This window comes from Psittacula echo, assembly GCF_963264785.1.
Source record: "Psittacula echo genome assembly, chromosome: 5".
NCBI lineage: Eukaryota > Metazoa > Chordata > Aves > Psittaciformes > Psittacidae > Psittacula > Psittacula echo.
Genome location: NC_137739.1, coordinates 90,154,924 through 90,174,000, shown reverse-complemented (window position 1 = coordinate 90,174,000; position 19,077 = coordinate 90,154,924). Strand labels below are relative to the sequence as shown.

Genomic DNA, 19,077 nt, shown 5'->3' with positions numbered 1-19,077 from the left:
AACCACATCCTCCCTGGGCACCCCCAGCACACAGGGCTGGAGGTCCTGCCCCATGGGTAGGGGATGGGGGGAATCTGTAGGGGACCCCATGGGGGTGTGAGGTCGCGGTGATCCCAGGGTCCTGCCTGGCACAGCCCTTACCTGTGGGGGATGTGGGAGACGTGGGAGACATAGGGGATGTGGGGGACAGGGGGGATGTTGGGGACATGGGGGATGTGGGGGACAGGGGGGACATGGGGCTGCTGGCGGGGAACTCGGGCCATAGCTCCTCATCCTCATCCTGCATCCAGGTCGGCTCCTGTGGGCACAGCCAGCGTGGCAATGAGGGCACAAGCACCGTCACCTGCCCTGGTGCTGCCACCATGGACAGCGTCACCCTGTCCCTATTGCTGCCGCCCTGCCCTGGCGCCACCGGCGCAGTCAGCGCCACCTGCTCCATGGCACAGCCCTGTGGGAACTCTCACCCTGTCCCTTCACTGCCACCCTGCGCTGGCACCGCCACCCCCGGCCCCCCGTGTCTCACCTGCGGCCCCGGGGTGCTCCCTGCTGCTGCCGGCCCTGGCCCAGCCGCCTCCTGCAGCCCCCCCGGAGCAGCCCCCGCGGCTGACACCGCCTTGGCATCACCCCCGGTGTCACCTCCAGCACCTCCGGCATCACCCCCGGTGTCACCCCCGGTGTCACCCCCGGTGTCACCCCCAGCACCCCCCGCGTCACCCCCGGCGCCGTCGGCAGCCCCCGCTTCGCCCCCGGCGTCCTTCAGTGCTTCTGCCCCGGCACCCCCTGTGTCCCCCCCACTGCCCCCCGCGTCCTCAGCCTCCCTCGCCGTGTCCCCCGCTCCCTGGGCATTGCCCCCCGCATCCTGACCTGACCCCGCATCCCCCGCTGCGTCCCCCCCCGCCCTGGTGTCCTCCCCCCCATCCTGAGCCTCCCCCTTAGTGTCCTCCCCAGCATCCCCCGCTGCCCCTGGCCCCTGCCCTTCGTCCCCAGCGCCCCCCGCTCCTTGGGGGTCTCCCCCATCCCCGTTGCCCTCCGCTGGCTCCGCAGGGGGGTCTGGGGGGGCGCTGGGGGTTCCCGGGGTGGTGGTGCCCGGTGGGGGGGTCTCGGTGTCTCCCAGGGGCTGCATGCTGCTGTGGTCACTGCTGCGGGGGCACAGGGCTGTCACTGGGGTGCCACCCCTTGCCCCAGCCCGGCCCCGTGCCCCCCCCAGCCGTGGCACCCCCATTCTCCCCCCAGTCCCCTCCGCTGCCCCTGCCCAACCTGGATTCCCATTCAGGCTCTCCCGTGCCCCTTCCCGGCACCCCAGCCTGGCCTCCCCGCCTCCTCCAGAACCCCCCAATACCGGACCCCCCTATCCCAGTCTCGCCGTATCCCATGTCCCATCCCGACTCCCCATTCCCCCTCCCGACTCTCATTCCCCCTTCCCACCCCCCCATACCTACTCCCGACCCCACATTTCCCATCCCAAACCCTCCCTAAGGTCCCTCTCGGACCCAAACTCCCCCTTCCGATCCCTCAGACTCCTTCCAGACCCCTCTTGACCCCGTACCGTCCCCCCCCTTCCCGATCCCGGGTGTGCCTCCGGCTCCCCGTGTCCTGTCCCGACCCTCTCGGAGCCCCTCCCGGACCCCATTATTTCCCTTTCCGACCCCTCATCTCGCTTCTGGGGCCTCCCCCAACCCTTATGGCCGCCCCCCTCCCGATCCCCGCTGTGTCCCTGCAACTTCCCCATGCATCCCTCCCGACCCCCCGCGTCCCATCCCGAGCCCCTATTCCCCATCACCAGAACCCCAATTCCCCCTCCAGACCCCCCCGACCCTTCCGGCACCCCCCAGCTCCTCCCGCCCCCCCAGGTCCCACGTCCACCCCCCATGTCGCGGCCCGGCCCTTTCTCACGCCCCTCCCGGCCCCCCACTTCCCCCTCCCTGACCCCATTGCCCCTTTCCCGTGTCCCCCCTGTGCGTCCCTCCCGGTTGTCCCCGGCGCGTCCCCGGTGCCGCTCGCCCCGTCCCGTCCGGTCCCGTCCCGCTCCGGCCGCTCCCGCTGCCCCCGCCCGCCCGGGGCTATTTTTACCCGGCGGGGCAGGTGCCGCCTTCACTCACTGCGCGCCGCGGGGCACGCGTGGGGCCGGGGGGGCGCGGGGGGGACGTGGGGCCGGGCGGGGGGACCCGAGCAGGGCACGAGAGGGGGCACTGGAGCGGATCCGGGACACCGGGAGACGGGGGGGGCACGGGGGGACCGGGCACGGGAGGGACCAGGCACGGGAGGGACCAGGCACGGGCGGACACCGGGGACACGGAGCCCCCGGGGGCGGGAAGGGGGCGGAGCCCGCCCCAAGCCCCGCCCCTCCGCGGGGGTGACCCCCTCTGCCCCCCTTGGGGGGCAAATCGCGCGCTCCCCTCTCCCCCCGAGGCTGCTGGCGCCACCACGCCCCCTCTCGCGTCTCCCAATCAGCGCTGGGGACGCGCTCCTGGTCCCCATCAGCCTGGCTTCTTATTGGCTGAAGCCTGCGCTGGGGCGGGGCCGCTCGCGTGTGGGCGGAAGTGCGGCGCCCACGTGGTTCCTGACGGGAGGTGCCGCGGGCTACCGAGTCGTTACGAACCGAACCGAGCGGGGCCGAACCGAGAGAGGCCCGAACCCAGCCGAGTGGGGCCGTCAGCGAGCGGGGCCGAACCGAGCGGGGCCGAGCGCAGCCGAGTGGGGCCGTGAGCGAGCGGGGCCGAACCGAGCGGGGCCGAGCGCAGCCGAGTGGGGCCGTGAGCGAGCGGGGCCGAACCGAGCGGGGCCGAGCGCAGCCGAGCGGCACCGAACCGCGCGGGGCCGTTGCGCGCCGCCATGGACCCGCTGCGGGCGCAGCAGCTGGCAGCCGAGCTGGAGGTTGACATGATGGCAGACATGTACAACCGGTGCGCGCTGCGGGGCACGGGGCGGGGGGCAGTGAGGGGCCGGGGGTGCCCGGGGATGGGGGTCCCTGGGGATGCCCATGGCTGCGGTGACGCTTGGAATGCCCAGGGTTGGGGAAGGTCACTGAGGGTGCCAGTGCCTGCGGGACCTTGCGTGTACCCGAATGTGCTGGGGATGGAGGTTCTGTGGGGGTGCCCATGGCTGGCTGGGGGTCACTGGGGGTGCCTGGGGAATGAGGACCATTCGGGGTGCTCATGGCGAAGGGGTAACTGCGGGTGCCCCAGTATGGGGGGTACTGGGGGTGCTTATGTCTGGGGGGACACTTGGGATGCCTGGGTTTGTGGGGTCACTGTGGGTGCCCGTGGCTGGGGAGGGCACTGGGGAATACAAGAGGTACTGAGGGCCCGGGGGGTGCTGAGGCTGGTGGGGTGTCAGGAGCATGGGGGGCTTTATAGGGGCTGCCTGGGAAATGGGGTGCACTGGGGGGGGCACATGGGGGTGCTGGGTGGCAGCGGGTGCGCAGGGCCTGAGGGTGCCGGTGCGGTGCAGGATGACGCAGGCGTGCCACCGAAAGTGCGTCCCCCCCCACTACAAGGACGCGGAGCTGTCGAAGGGGGAGAGCGTGTGCCTGGACCGGTGCGTGGCCAAGTACCTGGAGGTGCACGAGAGGATGGGCAAGAAGCTGACAGAGCTGTCGCTGCAGGACGAGGAGCTGCTGCGGCGCATGCAGCAGGGCACCGGCACCGCCTGACCCCGCTCCCCAATAAACCGGAGCCTTCGGGCCAGCTCGGTCGCTTCCCTCAGCCCCCAACCGCCCCATGGGATGTGCTGGGGTTCATGGCAAACCCGGCGGGTGCTGCGGGGGACACCCCCTCTCGTGCCATCCCCAGCCGCCCTGTGCCTTGACCTTGATGGGGGCACCCCGCATGTCCCCCCTTGCCCAGCTCAGCCCGGCCCATGTAATCCCCAGGATTAGGCAGAGCTGAGCCCCTCGTAATCCCCTGCAGGGTGGGGATGGGGCTCTGCCCCCCTGTCTGCCTGTGAAGACACTGGAGGGAACACACATGGGGATGTGGTCCTGCAGCAGCCAGAGGGGGACAGGGACAAAGGGATGTGGGGGTGGGACAGGAATACCCCTGAGACACCCAGCCCTGATGGGGGCACTCAGCCCTGCACAGGGACCACACAAGGACATCCAGAGACCCCTGGCAGGGGCCCTGGGGACACCGGAGCAGGAGCAGCCGGCCACGTGGACATACCCAGACACCACAGGGAAAAGGCAGAGATTCCAGGGGCCTCCCAGTGCACCCCCAGAGCTACACCAGTACTGAGGCCCCCCAATGCCTGGTGAAGGACACGTGCAGAGGGGGTCACACACCCGAGGGGACCCACGCCACGGGCGGGCAGCGTCCCCCTGTCTGCCTGTCCGTCCGTGTGCGGGTGCTGTGGGTTGTGATGGGCAGCGGGGCAGGGTGCGGGTGGCGCGGGGCTCTCGGTGCACGGTGGGTGCCGCATGGCGGTGGGTGCAGGGTGCACGGTGGGGGCTGTCAGCACGCGGGGGGTGGGGTTTGTCCGTCCGTCCCCACGTTCGTCTGTGTCCCCTGCCCGCGCCGCCCGCCCCGGCGCAGCCGCGCTGCCATCAATGTTCCAGCAGGAGCAGGCGGTGACCTGGAAAGGCAGCGGGCGGCTGAGTGTGCGCATGTGTGTGTATGTATGTATATGTGTGTGTGTATGTATATGTGTGTGTATGTATATGTGTGTGTGTATGTATATGTGTGTGTGTATGTATATGTGTATGTGTATGTATATGTGTATGTATGTATATGTGTGTGTGTATGTATATGTGTGTGTATGTATATGTGTGTGTGTATGTATATGTGTGTGTGTATGTATATGTGTGTGTATGTATATGTGTGTGTGTATGTATATGTGTGTGTGTATGTATATGTGTATGTGTATGTATATGTGTATGTGTATGTATGTGTGTGTATGTATATGTGTGTGTGTATGTATATGTGTGTGTGTATGTATATGTGTATGTATGTATATGTGTGTGTGTATGTATATGTGTGTGTATGTATATGTGTGTGTGTATGTATATGTGTGTGTGTGTATGTATATGTGTGTGTGTATGTATATGTGTGTGTGTGTATGTATATGTGTGTGTGCATGTATATGTGTGTGTATGTATATGTGTATGGGTATGTATATGTGTGTGTGTATATATGTGTATGCATGTGAGTGCGTGTGTATGTATGGATGTGTGCATGTATATATGTGTATATGCGTGTGAGTGTATGTGTGTGTATGTGTGCACGTGTGTGTGCTCATGTATGTACGCATGTACGTATGTGTATGCTTTGTGTATGTATGTGTGTGGGTGTGTATGTGGTGGGTGTGTGTGTGTACGTGTGTGTGTATGTGTATTTGTGTGTACATGTGTGTGTGGATGTGTGTTGATGTATGTGGGGGTGTGTGTGCCCCCCCGTGCCCCCCGCCACAGCCAGGCCTCGCTCTCCCAAAATAAGACCATTTTTAATAAATAATTTCCCAGCTTTGGGTCCCTGTTGGGGTTTTTCCCACTCAGGATCAGGGGGGACCCTGTGTCCGCAGCCCCCCACAGTTCTAAGTGCCCCCCCCAGGGGAGAAGGGGGGCACGGGCAGCCCGAGGAGCGGCTCAGAGCCAGGGCAGGAGCAGACCCAGGAGGGGCAGGAGGATGTGGGGCTGCCGGGGGGCGGCGGCGGCTGCCGGGGGGGTGCAGGGGGCCTGCGGGCAGCCGGGGGCCGCGGGGGGGCCGCGGGAGTCACGGGACGGGGGGGGCGGCCGGAGCTGGGGGCCCCGCAGGTCGTGCGGGGGGAGCCCATCGCGGTAGAAGGCAGAGGGCGGCGCGGCCGGGAGCGTGCCAGGGCGGCCCAGCGCCCGCCCAGGGGTGCCCATCACCGCCACCACGCCGCCTCCGCCAACACGGCCGACACCATCGCCATCGTCTTCCTCCCGTGCCTGCTCCTGCTCCTCATCGTCGTCGCTGTCGGGGCAGGCGTCGAAGTCGCGAGCGCGCAGGTGGCGCAGGTCGGTGCCGCGGCGCTGGGGGGGGCTGGCGCAGGGCACGGCCGAGCTGGACACGCGCGTGCGGCGGAACCAGGCCCAGAGCGGGCGCGCGCGGCAGTCGCAGGCCCAGGGGTTGGCGTTGAGGCGCAGGAACTGGAGCGCGGGCAGCGCGGCCAGCGGGTCCCCGGGCAGTGCCGTCAGGCTGTTGTTGAACAGGTAGAGGATGGTGAGGCGGGACAGCCCGCGGAAGGCGCGGCGGTGGATGGTCACCAGCCGGTTTGCGTGCAGCAGCAGCCGGTCCAGGCTCAGCAGCCCTCGGAAGACGCCCTCTGACAGCGCCCGCACCCGGTTCCCGTGCAGGAAGAGGTGGCTCAGGTTGGCCAGGTCGGCAAAGAGGTCGTCCTGTGGTGCGGGGGGACAAGGGGTTGGTATCTGGGGTGTGCAGCCCCACGGGCCCTGCCTCACATCCCTCAATGAGAGGAGCACCCGGGGTGTCCCAAAGAGCCCTGCCCCATGTCTTTGTCCTGGAGGCATCACCCTGCCCCATGGCCATCACCTTGTCTGTGTCTCTGCTCCATGGACACCACCCAACAAGCCAGCCCCATGAGCATCACCCATCACCCTCTGCCATCTCCATGCTCCATGGCGTCACCCATCATCCTGTCCTGTCTCCCTGCTCCATGGACATCACCCAGCACCTTGTCTCACAACCCATCTCCATGAGCATCACTCTTCCCTGTATCCCTACTCCATCAATATCACCCATCATCCTGTCCTGTGCCCATACTCCACAGTGTCAGCCATCACCCCGCCCCATGGGCATCGCTCCACCCTGTGTTCCCGCTCTGTGGGTAACTCCCATCACATTGACCTGTGGGTCTCCCACATCCCAAAGTCATCACCCACCGCCCTGCTCCCCTACCCCCTGCCCCACAGGCACCCCACAGCCACACTGGGGCAGCCCCAGGGCCATAGCGGACCTGGAGGTAGAGCAGCCCGTTCTCCTGCAGGTAGAGGTACTGGAGGCTGTGGAGGCCACGGAAGATGGCGCTGGGCAGGGTGGCCAGCTGGCACCGGTAGAGGTGCAGCGCCTGCAGGCGCCGGAGGCCGTGGAAGGTGTCGGGGGCCAGGACGCGGAGGTGCGGGTTGTCACCCAGGTCGAGCTCCTCCAGGGCGGGCAGGTGGCGGAAGGTGCCCGGCTGGATGGAGGAGATGTTGTTGGAGTAGAGCCAGAGGGTGACGGTGCTGGGCCCGAAGGTGCCCGCCCGCAGCGCCCCGATGACGTTGTTCTGCAGGAAGAGGCGGCGGGCGCCGGGCGGGAGCCCCGCGGGCACCGAGGAGAAGTTGTTGGCCTGGCAGCTGACGGTGGGCGGCGAGACGTAGCACGTGCAGAGCGCGGGGCAGGCGGGCGCCCCGCCGGGCACCCACACCAGCGCCAGCAGCAGGGCCGCCAGGCGCCCGCCTGAGGGCACAGCGGGGCGTCAGCACGGGGTCAGCGTGCGGCAACGCCGCCCCCCGCGGCCCCCCTGCACCCCCCAGCCCGAGGGACCGGCGCCCCATGGGGAGCCCGGGAAATGTGCCCACCCCCATGGCCATGGGGCCCTGCAGGATTGTGCCCACACTCACGGCTATGGAGCCCTGCAGGATCATGCTCGCCCTCATGGCCATGGAGCTCCACGGGGTTGTGCCCACCCTCATGGCCATGCAGCTTATGGAGAATTCCTCAGCCATGACCACCCCGCAGGGCTGGACACCCACTGGATCTCTCCAGGGCCATGCCCACCCACAAGGCCATGGAGCCCATGGAGAACACCTAGGCCATGACTGCTCCATAGGGCTGGACACCCCATGGAGCCCTCCAGCACTGTGCCATCCATAAGGCCATGGAGAGCTCCAGGGCTCTGATGATCCTGTAGGGCTGGACACCCATAGGAGCCCCCCAGGGCCATGCCAACCCATAAGGTCATGGAGCCCATGGCAAACCCCAAGGTCATACCCACCCATGAGGCCATGCAGCCCCAGGAGGCTCCAAGTCCATGCCCACCCCATCAGGCCATGCCCATCCTGCACATCCACGCCCACCTCAAAGCGCTGAGCACCCCTAGAAGTCCCCCCAGACCCGCACCAGCCCCATAGAGCTGTGCTCCCCAATGCCTCCCACCAAGAGCCATCCTACGCCATAGGGCCACAGCCCCAGGAGCCCCCAGAGCCACACTTCCACCCAGGAGCCCCACAGGTCCATGCCCACCCTATCCCTCTGTGCCCATCCTGCAGGACCATCCAGGCTGGGCACCCCACAACCACCCCCTCATTGACCTGTGCACCCCTGGGACCTCCCTGGGGCCATACCTGCTACCCACAGCTGCATTCCCACGGGACCCCCAAGGCTCCTTGGTGACCCCACGGGGCCAATGGACCCCCAGGTCCGTGTTCACCCCCTGGGGCCACATTCCCATGGGACCACCCCCACCCGACGGGGCTACACCCGCACCGGGACCATCCCGATTCCATGGGACCATGGACCCCTTGGGGCCGACCCCCGTCCACCGGACAAAGGGGGGTGGGGGGTGTCCACGTGCGCGCGTGCCGCGGCCACGTGCGGGGAGGGGCACGCGTGGGCGCGCGGGCTGACGCTCTCGCCACTGACACGAGCTTGCAGCCGCCGCTTCTTCCCCCCCCCATCCCGTCCACCCCCCCCCCCCCCTCCTTTCCATACCCGTCCATTCCCCCTCGGGGCTGCAACCCGAGAGCTTCATCCATAATTCAACCCCGGGCGCCTGGCCCCGTGCCCGGGATGCGGGGATGCTCCCGGTAACGGGGGAGGGGAGAGGGGGGTGGCCCCCTCCGGTGCACCGGAGGGGTCCACCCCCCTCTCCCCTCCCCCTATTGCGCTATGGGGAGGGGGGGCACCCACCCACCCACCCACAGAGGCATCTGCTCAGCCCCGTACCGCCGTGCGCCCCCCACCCGCGTCCCATCTGTCACTCCCCCGTCGCCGCGGGCTGACTCAGTGGGGAGCTGAAGTCACCGGTTCCCGGTGCACCCCCCCCGTCCATACACACCCCCCACTCCCCCCCAGAAGTCCTGCTATGGAACCGCTGCACAGGCCCGGGGGTACCCCATGGAACCCGCGGTGCACAGCCGGGGGAGGTGTGGGGCGCGCACAGACCGCGGTTGCGGGGCTTGGAGTGGTTCCGAGCACCCCAAGCAGGAATGGGGGGTTTGTGGTGTGCTGTGGGTCCCGGGGCACCCTCACACTGAGCTGACCTGAAATCACTGTGGGTCCCGGGGGAGACACAGCCCAGGAGGGGGGATCTTGAGGTGGCATCGAGCACCCCGTGGGGCACCCACACCTGGAGCTGGGGGTCCTGGGGGGGCATCGAGCACCCCATAGGGCACCCACAGCCCAAGATGAGGATCCGGGGGTGGCACCGGGTGGGTCGTTGAGTGCCTACACCCCGGGATGGGGGTCCCGGGGTGGATTCGACACCCCGTGAGTCGCGGGGCACCCACACCCCCGGAAAGAGCTCTTAGGGTGGCATCAAGCTCCCCGTGGCTCATGGGGCACCTCCACGTCGGGCTGGGCGGGCACCGGGCACTCGCGGGTCGCAGGGCACCCACACCCCGGGCTGGGGGTCCCGGGCTGGCATCGAACGCCACGTGGGTCGTGGGGAACCCCCACGTCGGGCTCCGCGCCCCGGAGGTGCTCGGTGCACCCGTGGGGCGCGGGGGGGTCACCCCGCACCGGCCTCACCCCACGCCCCCCGGGGCACCCGCACCCCGCGCTGCCGCGGGCGCCCCGACAGAAGAGCCCGGAGCGCCCCGAGCAGGGACCGCGCTCCGAGGGGCGGCTCCCCCCGCCCCGCCGGCGGTCAACGGACGCGCGTGGGCCCCCGCCGCCCCCACGCCTACCTTGGGGCAGGTCCCGAGCCGTGGGGGGCCGCATGGCGGGGCCGCCTCAGGCGCTGCCCGCTGCCCCGGGGCTCATGGCCGCTGCCGGGGGGGCCGCTCGCCCCGGCCGCCGCCCCGGGGCATGGCACGGGTGGGATGCGGGCACGGGTGGGCTCGGCTCTGCGCTCGGCTCTGCCCGCGGCTCCGGTGGGGCTGAGCCCTGCCCCGCGCCGCGCCTTATCCCGGGGCGGCCGCGCTCCGCCCCCCGCCGCCGGCCCCGCCGATTAACCCTTGCGGAGCCGGCCCGCCACGCGTGGGGGGGGCACACAGGGGGGCCCGGGGAGGCGACGCGGGGCTCGGGGGAGGGCCGCTGGTCGGGACCCGCGGCGGGGGGGGCGTGACCCGCTGTAAGGACGCGGCGGTCGGTGGCGGGGCCTCCCCCCGTGTCCGTGGGACTGGCGTGGGGTGCGGAGGGGCTGCGATCGTGGGGCACGTGGGCCGTGCCCCTGCACCCCGCATGACCTCGGGACCCCCGCATGCGGCTGCCCTCGGTGGGTGCCGAGCGGGGGGCGCTCAGGGCCCTAGGGGAGTCCCGGCCCGCACCCACGCAGGACCCGGCGCTGTCCGCGGTGCTGCAGCCGGCGCTGTCCTTGGTGCCGATCGCGCCACTCCCACCCGGGACAGCGGCACCCCCCGCGCGGGGCCGTGCGGTTTGTGTCCCGCACTGATGCCCACGTGGGGTGCGGGGGGGGCACACGCGTGTCCGCGCCAGGCTGCGGCGCACGAGCTGGCACCGACGCGTGTTTGCGGCGCCGGCTCCGGCGTGTGAAATGCCACAATCTGCCGCGGCCGCCACGCGTGGGCCGCGCGAGGGAGGTGCGGGGCTGACTCAGGGGCTGCCATCCGGTACCGCCCCACCGGTGCCACTGCTTTTCCCCCAACGCCCGGGGGGGCTCAGTCCAACAGCATGGGGACATTGGGATGGGGTGAGCAGGGGTGGGCAGTGGAGGGAGGGAGGGAGGGATGGAGGGAGGGATGGAGGGATGGGTGGATGGATGAGTGCAGGATAGCTGAGAGGAGAACAGAGGGACAAGACAGGTGAAGGACAACAGGATAGGACAGAGGGACAGAGAGATAGGTGGAAGGCAGCTGGAGAAAGGGCCAGACAGGTGAAGGACAAGTAGAGAGGATGGACGGATGCTCAGATGGAGGACAACAGGAGAGGACAGAGGAATGGACGAGTGGAGGGAGGGCAGGTGAAGGCAGGAGGGCCGGCAGGGCAAGCAGTGGGTGATGGGTGAGACAGACACTGAATGGGAGTGAGGGTGAATGGAGCTGAGGTGGGGGACAGATGTGTCCGGGAGGGGGACAGATGGATGGGTGTCAGGCAGACTGATGAGTGACAGACGGCTATATGGGTGACAGACAGATGGACAGGTGATGGACATATGGACGGGTGACACACAGATGGATGGGTGACGGACAGATGGGTGGGTGATGGACAGACAGATGGGCTGGAGGGTGGGGATAGGATGGGCGGTTGCAAGCACTGGTGGATGGACAGGCGGACGGATGAGGTGGTGGGAAGACAGACAGACAGATGGATGGATGGATGGATGGATGGATGGATGGAAGAGCGGACTTGACGTGGGCAGCTGAGAAGAGAGTGGGGAGGGGGACAGGGGAGTGCCCAAGGTGAGGTGGAGGCAGGGGTGCATGGGGACAGGCCCAGCAGTGGCCCAAGGTATCCCAGGGGTGGCCTAAGGTGGCCCAAACTGGCCCAAGGTGACCTAATGATGGCACAGGGTTGTTCCATGGTGGTCTAAGGTGGACTAGGGGTGACCTGAAGTGACCTAAGGTGACTCAGGTGTGGCCCAGGTGACCAAAGGTGATCCAAGGGTGACCCAAGGTGGCCCAAGGTGAACCAGGGGTGGCCTAAAGTGATCTAAAGTGGCCTAAGGGTGGTCCGTGCTGGCCCAAGGGTGATCCAGCGTGACCCAAGGGTGGGCTAAGGTGACTCAAGGTCTCCCAGGGTGACCTAAGGGTGACCTAAGGGTGATTGAAGGTGACTCAGAGGTGACCTAGGGGTGACCCCGCTGGACAGCACCTCAGGGACATCAACAAGAAGGGGGAGCCCGGGGCGGGTGCGGCGCTGAACACGGCGGGGAGGGGGCACGCGGGGAGGGGGCTCAGCCGGGACATGACCCGGCCCCACGCGGTGCCCCGGGACCGCTCCACCGGGGTCGCCTCCCGCGTCCGTCCCCCCCTCCTGCAACTCCGCACCGGGGGCGGGGCCGGACAGGGCCGCTCCGCCCGCTGCCGAGGGGCGGGCAGCACCGGCGGCACCGGGAGCACGCGCGGGGCAGCGCCAGGGGCAGCGCCGGTTCCTCCCCGTCGCGCCGGGGCGCGCGCCGCGGGTGAGTAACGGATGGAGCGGGGGGGGGTGGCGGGAGGAGCCGAGCGGAGCGCGGGAACCGCTTGGGCCCGGCCGCGGCCGGTTCCGGGGGCCCGGGGTGCCCGGGGGAGCGGCTGTGGGGCTGCAGGGGGGGGGTTATGGGGCCGGGGCCATGGGGTGGGTCGGGGCCGTGGGGCGCGGCTATGCCCGGGGGGCCCCGCCGGACCCCGCCACCACGTGCTTCCCCTCCCAGTTCCGTAAGGCCTCTCGGGGCTCTGCGCGCTGCGCCCCACGGCTACTTCCCCCCTTCCGTACACGGGCGAAGGCCGAGTCCCACCCGCCCCCCCCAACTCCGCTGCCCCCAGCCTTGCCCCGTGGAGCAAGGCCCACTCCGGGGCACCCCAGACCCCTCCACGGGAGGGCAGCGGGGTGGGAAGGGGCCCGCAGGGTACCCGCAGCCCAGCCCCAGCGCAGCCCCTGGAGATGCCGCGCATCCGCAGGCGGGGACCCGCCGGTCCCTGCAGGAGGGAACCGGCCTCGGCCACAATTAATGATTAAAACGAAGAGGGCCGGAGCCAGCCCCGGGACACGGCGCGGGGGGGGGCCCTTTGTCCTCACCTGACCGCAGTCACTGTTCGGGGTGACCTGGGGGTCACGGCAGGGCCAGCGCGGCTGGGAGGGGCTGGGGGCACCAGTGCCAGGGCCCCGGATCCTTTAGTCCCCTGTGGGGGTGTTGCCAGTTTGGGGGGGGTCACTGCTATGGCCAGGAGAGACCAGTAGGGCTTGGGGACACCAGTAGGTCAGGAGAGACCAGTATGGCTCTGGGACACCGGTGTGGTTTGAGGTAACCGGCATGGTTTGGCGTAGCGGGTATGTCAGGGTTGCCATCATGGCTTTGGTGGCCGATGACACCCGCAGTGGGTGCAGAGGGGTCCCGGGCAGTGCCCCGCTGCCCCCGCTGAGCTCTCGCCCCCCCGAGCCCGGCACCATCTGCCTGGGGCTGGTTAATCTTTAGCCGCCGCCAGCGCTGTAATGAGGCCTCATTAGCCGCCATTACACCGGACCGGCCACCGGCGGGACCCCGGCACCGCTCTCGGTGGGGGGCTCTGGGCGGGTGAGTGGGACGGGGGCCGGGCCGGGGACGTGGCCTTGGCACCCGCCACAGCGGTGACACCAAGGGACGGGAGGTCCCAGCCACATGAGTGGGTAAACTGGTTTTGACCGGGTGTCCACAGGAGGGTGAGGGGTCCCAGGGCAGCGTTGGGGTGCCCGGGGAGTGACCTGGTGTGCTTGGGGGACGTGTCACGGTCCCCAGCACTGTGCCACGGTCCCTGGGGCATGACTGGGTCCCTGGGGGTGGTGCAGGGTCCCAGAGATGCCAAGCAGAGGTCCCCAAGGGACATGCTGGTGTCCCCAGGGGCTGTGCCGGGGCCCCAAGGGGTGGTTCCATGTCCCGGGGGCAGTGCCAGCGCCGGGCACTGTGCCCGTGTGCCCCGGGCTGTGCCAGGGCCCCCGCTGGGACACGCCGGGTTCCCAGGGGCTGTGCCAGCTCCGGGGGGTGCCGGTGTCCCGGGGGGTGCGGTGCCCCCGGAGCTCACACCAGGGTGCGCAGCGGCACTGTGCCACGGTCCCGCGGCCGTGCCAGGGGAGGTGGCCGGTCCCTGGGACGGGCTGGCGCTGGCAGATAGGGCGGCTGCGGGGGGGTCCCCGTGCGGCGGGGGGGACCGTACCACTATCGGCCCCGACAGCCGCGGGGGGGCCATGGGTGCTCCCAGCAGATTAGTGGGGTCTGTGCGGGTGCGTGGTGTGGCTCTGAGCTCGGCAGCGGTGACCGTGACAGCGGGAAGGCCTGGCCTTGTGCAGGTGGGTGGGGGGTACAGGGGGGTGCTAGCACATTTGCATGCATGTGCATGTGTGTGAGCCTGTGTACACGCGTGTGCATGTATGTCAGTCCATGTACACACCTGTGCAAAGCCCTGGTGCCAAGCAGGGTCCTTCTCTGTGTTGTGGCATGCTGGGGACCAGTGCCAGCCGCCAGTGGCTGTGGACAACGGGCATTGCTGGGACCATGGTGGCTTTTGCCCACTGGTCATATGCCCAGGTGCTGAGGGTGTCATGGTGTGGGTGACCTGGTGCGAGTGCTGGTGACCAGTGTGGGTGCCAGGTGTCATGGTGTGGATGCAGTCACAGTGTGGTGCCAGCTGTCACGGTGCGGGTGCCGGTGACCCGGTGTGGGTGCTGGTGACCTGTATGTGTGCTGGGTGTCACGGTGCAGATGCTGGCTGTTACAGTGCAGGTACCAGTGACCCATGTGTGTGCCTGCAGGCGCGGCAGGGCCGCGGTGCTGGCGCGATGGCGGGTGGTGGCGCGGGGCTGCCCAAGCGCCTGGGGACGCTGCTCTCGGGGCTGCTGGAGTGCGGCGCCTTCTGCGGCCTCATCTTCGGCTGGGCCTCCCTCGTCTTCGTCCTCAAGGACCTGCAGTACTTCAAGGAGTGGTGCCAGCCCACGGGCCACAACGGCACCGAGCTGCTCGGTACGGCCCCAACGGCGCCCTGCTGGAGTGCTTGTGTCCTGGGGTGCTTGTGTCCCGGGTGCCACATGTCCCTGATGCACTGTGGTGCCCCAGGTTCTCGCTGTCCTAATCCCTGGGTCCCCACTCTCCCATGTCCTGCGCTGCCGTGTCCCCATATCCCTGTTGTCCTCCTGTCTGTGCTGGGTGTCATGCACATTTCCCCACTGTCCCCATTCTCATGTCCCATTCACTGTCCTGATGCCCCATGGGTGCCCCATGTCCCTGCTATCCCTATGCCCTGCAGTAGTCTGTCTTCCCACTATCCCAGTGCCCATGTCCCCACTGTCCTGATGTCCTGTGGTGCCCCATGTCCACAATGTCCCCATTGCCTGGGGTGTCCCATGTCCCCATGGCTGTGTCCCCACTGTCCGTATGCCCTGGGCTGCCCTGTGTCCCCGTGTCCCTGTCCCCACTGACGGCCGCCCCGCAGACTGCAGCCGCCAGGATGAGCAGTTCTCCCTGGTCTTCACCATCGGCTCCTTCATGAACAACTTCATGACCTTCCCCATGGGCTTCATCTTTGACCGCTTTGGCACCACCGTTGCTCGCCTCATTGCCATGTGAGTGGGGGCAGTACCAGGACACCCCTGGGTACTGGGGGTGTGTGTGTGTGAACGGGTGTTGTGAGGGTGCTGGGGGGTGTTATCAAGCGTAGGTGTTATCAGGGAGGGCAGGCGGGATGGGGCAGGCAGGGCCCTGCCTGTGCAAGGGGACCCATGGTGGGAGGAGCACCCATGTGAGCCTGGGGGGGGACCCATGCTGGCCCATGGTGCTGGTGTTGGGGTACAGCCCATTCTGACACCTGCCTCCCCATGCCACCTATTGTCCCCTGTGTGTTCCCCACACCGTTATTGCCCTCAGCCCCTTACATGCCCTCAGATCTCCCTGATGTCCCCAGGCCTCCTCCGGTGTCCCCAGGAGCACTCATGGGCTATTGGGGTGCTGGGTGTCATGGGGTGTGGGGGTGCCAGGCCCCCCAGGACCCTGTCCCAATTGTCACCACTGTCCCCATCCTGCAGCTCCCTCTACACCGGTGGGACCCTGCTCGTTGCCTTCTCCACCCCAGGTGAGACCCCATGGGCTTTGGGGGAGACCTGTTGGGGACCCCCCTTGTCCCTGCTGACCCCTGTGTCCCCAGGGCTGGCGGTGCTGCTCTTCCCGGCCATGTCCATGCTGTCGGTGGGCGGCATCCTCCTCATCCTCACCAACATGCAGGTGAGATCCCAGCACCCTGACCCCCTATCAGTGGCCGGGACACCCAGTGCTGGGGGATCCTGATGGCACAGGGGGATCTCTCCATGCCAGGTGGGCAATCTCTTTGGGAAGTACCGCTCCATCATCATCACCCTCTACAATGGGGCCTTTGACTCCTCATCTGCCATCTTCCTCATCATCAAGGTGGGCACAAGGGGGGGTGCTCAGTGTCCCCGGGGGCCTATCCCCTGCACAGGCACCGTGAGGAGGGCTGAGAACAGAGATGGCAACAGTTGGGCTGCCACTGGGGACATGGCTGGGGCCACCATTGAGCCACTGCTGGGGCCACCATGAGGACGCAGTGGAGCTGTACAGGACTATGGCCCCAGGGTGGGACAATGGTGGGTGACCGACTGGCCTGTCCTGTCCCCATCCCCGTCTGTAGGTGCTGTATGGGCACGGGCTGTCCCTGCGGACCATGTTCCTCTTCATGGCGGCCTGCAGCGCCTGGCACCTGCTGCGCACCCTCTTCCTCATGCCCCGCACCCGCATCCCCTACCCGCTGCCCCCCGCCTACAACTACGGGTAGGGAAGGGCCTGCCTGTGCCCCACGGGGCAGCAGCACCCATCCCATGGTGGGGGGTGGTGGTGGTGGTGGGTCCATGGGTGATGGTGATGGGTCCCATTCTGTGGTGGATGGTGGTGGGCCCCATACTGGATAGTTGGTGTTCCCACCCCACGGGTGGTGGGTCCCATCCTGTGGTGGGTGGTGATGGGTCCCATTGGTATCCAATGGTGGTTCCCATCCCATGCGTGGTGGTCCTGTCCCGTGGGGGCTGGTGCTTCCCGTGCTGTGGTGGGTGGTGGTCCCCGGCGGGCGGCGGCTCCCACCCCGGGGGTGCTGGTCCCATGGGGGCGGTGCTGGTCCCAGGCTGCGCTGCCCGGGCCGGTCGCGTTCCTACCGCACCTACGAGGAGAAGCGGCCACCGGGGGAGGCGGGGCCCGAGGAGACGCCGCTGGAGCCGGTAGCGCCCCGAGGTGAGGGGCAGGGCTTGAGGGGGCGTGACCATGCAGATGAAGGGGGCGTGCCTACGGCCTGGGCGTGACTGCACACGGGAGTGCTGGGACGTGGGTGCGGTTATGCAAATGAAGCGGGCGTCGCATCGGAGGTGGGCGGGGCTCTGCAGCTGAAGGAGGAGTGGCCTCAGGCTGTGAATGGGCGTGGTGGGAAGGGTGGGCGGTGCTATGCAGATGAAGGGGGTGCGGCCCCTGGGTGGGCGTGGTCACACCTATGGGTGCGGGGTGGGTGGGGCGGGGGCGGGACCTGCCGGTGCGCGCGTGTTCGTGTCTGACCCCCCTCCCCCCGCAGGCGCTGCTGCCCCCCCCGCGGTGCCGTTCGCGGCGTGCGCGCGCTCGGCGCGGTTCGCGTGGCACGTGGCCTGGCTGTCGGTGCTGCAGCTCCGGCACTACCTGTTCATCGGCACCCTCAACCCGCTGCTGCAGCGCCTGGCGCGCGGCGACGCCGGCCTGGGTACGTGTGGGCACGGGGGGGACACCCGGGAGCGGGCCCGGCCCCGTGCTGACGCTGTCCCCCTGCAGTGAGCACCTACACCAACGCCTTCGCCTTCACCCAGCTCTGCGGGGTGCTCTGCGCCCCGTGGAACGGCCTCATCCTCGACCGGCACAAGCGTGGCAAGGCCCCGCACCCCGACGGTAACCGCCCCCCTCCCCGCACTGCCGCTGGCCCCCCATGTCCTTGGCTGGGTCGTGCCCGGTGCCACCACTCGAGCGCTGATGCCGTGGTCCCGCAGGAGCCCTGGGGGCGCTGGCTGACCTGCAGGCATCGGTGCTGTCGCTGGTGGTGACCGTGGTGCTGGGTCTGCTCTTCTCCATCGCCGCGGCAGTGCCTGTGCTGCCCGTCCAGTTTGGCACCTTCGTGCTGCAGGTGCTCAGCCGCTCCTTCCTCTACGGCGGCAACGCTGCCTTCCTCGCCATCGCGTGAGTGTGGGCACCAGCGGCACGCGGGCACCAAGGGGTAGTAGGGGGACATCATGGTTGGTGGCGGCAGGGGACAGGTGGCAGGGTTATGGTGGCAGGGGACTGGGTGGCTGGTGGTGGCAGTGGACAGGGTGATGTGGTCACTGGAATGATGGGGAATAGTGGCAGGGTTGGAGGGGTGGCAGGGGACAGAGTGTTGGGGTCTCTATGGGGGTGGCGGGGGCTGGTGGCAGGGCCAGGGTGTGAGGGTGGGGGTGTCAGGGTGACGCGGTTCACGGTGATGCGGTGCGTGGCGGCGCAGGTTCCCCCCGCAGCACTTCGGGAAGCTCTATGGCCTGGCCATGGCACTGTCGGCACTGGTGGCGCTGCTGCAGTACCCCTGCGTGGCGCTGGTGCAGGGGCCACTCCAAGGAGACCCCTTCTACGTGAGTACCTGCCCCGGGAGGGTTGGGGATCCTGCTGCATAGGGACATGGGGTCCTGTCCCACGGGGAATGGGTCCTGCCCCATGGAGGGGTGGGGGGCTGCCCCTTGGGAGGATCCTGCCCCACAGGAGTGTGGAGGGAGTGGAGGTCCCGCACAGGGAGTGGAGGTCCTGCACCAAGCACTGGGGACTGGGGGGTCTGTGGGGCTGGCCCAGGGCACCCCTAGGGTGTGGTGAGCACCTCTGACCCTGCACCCGGACCCCCACAGGTGAACCTGGGGCTCATCGCCGTGTTGCTTGTGGCCTTCATCAGCCCCATGGTGGTGGCCCGTGAGTGCCGGCGCCAAGCCAAGGAGATGGGGGCTGCTGGCACCCCCCTGGCAGCACCCCCCGGCACCAAGACCCCCGACGAGGTGACCTACTGAGTCCTGCACCCGGACCCCAGCACCCGGACCCCAGAACCCTCTTTTCTATTGGACTTTGGGGAGCTCTGCCCTGGGCTGGGGTGCATTTGGGAGGGAATAAATATCAACGACCCCTCTGCTCATGGGGCAGCACCTCCCACTGCTGGGGCTTCTCCAGTGTCTGCTATGGGGTTGGGCATCCGCTGCCTTCAGACCCCCCATGACCCCTCCCCGGCACAGCCTGGAGACT

General features: G+C 68.2%; 3 protein-coding genes across 4 annotated transcripts; 2 read left to right on the top strand and 1 right to left on the bottom strand.

Moving 5' to 3' along the window:
• The first annotated feature begins 2,561 nt into the window (after window positions 1-2,561).
• Window positions 2,562-3,686, top strand: TIMM10 (translocase of inner mitochondrial membrane 10). Its single transcript, XM_080617941.1, has 2 exons — window positions 2,562-2,903; window positions 3,451-3,686. Exons 1-2 carry the CDS (start codon window positions 2,833-2,835, stop codon window positions 3,650-3,652), a joined length of 273 nt encoding a protein of 90 aa, XP_080474067.1. The 5' UTR covers window positions 2,562-2,832; the 3' UTR covers window positions 3,653-3,686.
• Window positions 3,687-5,578: 1,892 nt separating this feature from the next.
• Window positions 5,579-9,896, bottom strand: RTN4RL2 (reticulon 4 receptor like 2; the record flags this gene model as incomplete). The annotated part of the gene is made up of 3 exons (XM_080620028.1): window positions 5,579-6,352; window positions 6,931-7,412; window positions 9,863-9,896. The coding sequence occupies 3 exons, from the start codon at window positions 9,894-9,896 to the stop codon at window positions 5,579-5,581; spliced, it is 1,290 nt and encodes a 429-aa protein (XP_080476154.1).
• Window positions 9,897-12,170: 2,274 nt separating this feature from the next.
• Window positions 12,171-18,966, top strand: SLC43A3 (solute carrier family 43 member 3). Of its 2 annotated transcripts, none has more exons than XM_080619171.1 (13): window positions 12,171-12,258; window positions 14,562-14,769; window positions 15,239-15,368; window positions 15,828-15,874; window positions 15,947-16,023; window positions 16,114-16,206; window positions 16,448-16,587; window positions 16,934-17,040; window positions 17,372-17,533; window positions 17,602-17,715; window positions 17,814-18,000; window positions 18,302-18,425; window positions 18,693-18,966. In XM_080619171.1, exons 2-13 carry the CDS (start codon window positions 14,589-14,591, stop codon window positions 18,846-18,848), a joined length of 1,518 nt encoding a protein of 505 aa, XP_080475297.1. In that variant the 5' UTR covers window positions 12,171-12,258; window positions 14,562-14,588; the 3' UTR covers window positions 18,849-18,966. The 2 variants fall into 2 exon arrangements, with proteins under 2 accessions (XP_080475297.1, XP_080475296.1); XM_080619170.1 differs by lacking the exon at window positions 12,171-12,258 and adding an exon at window positions 13,409-14,099.
• Window positions 18,967-19,077: the final 111 nt, after the last annotated feature.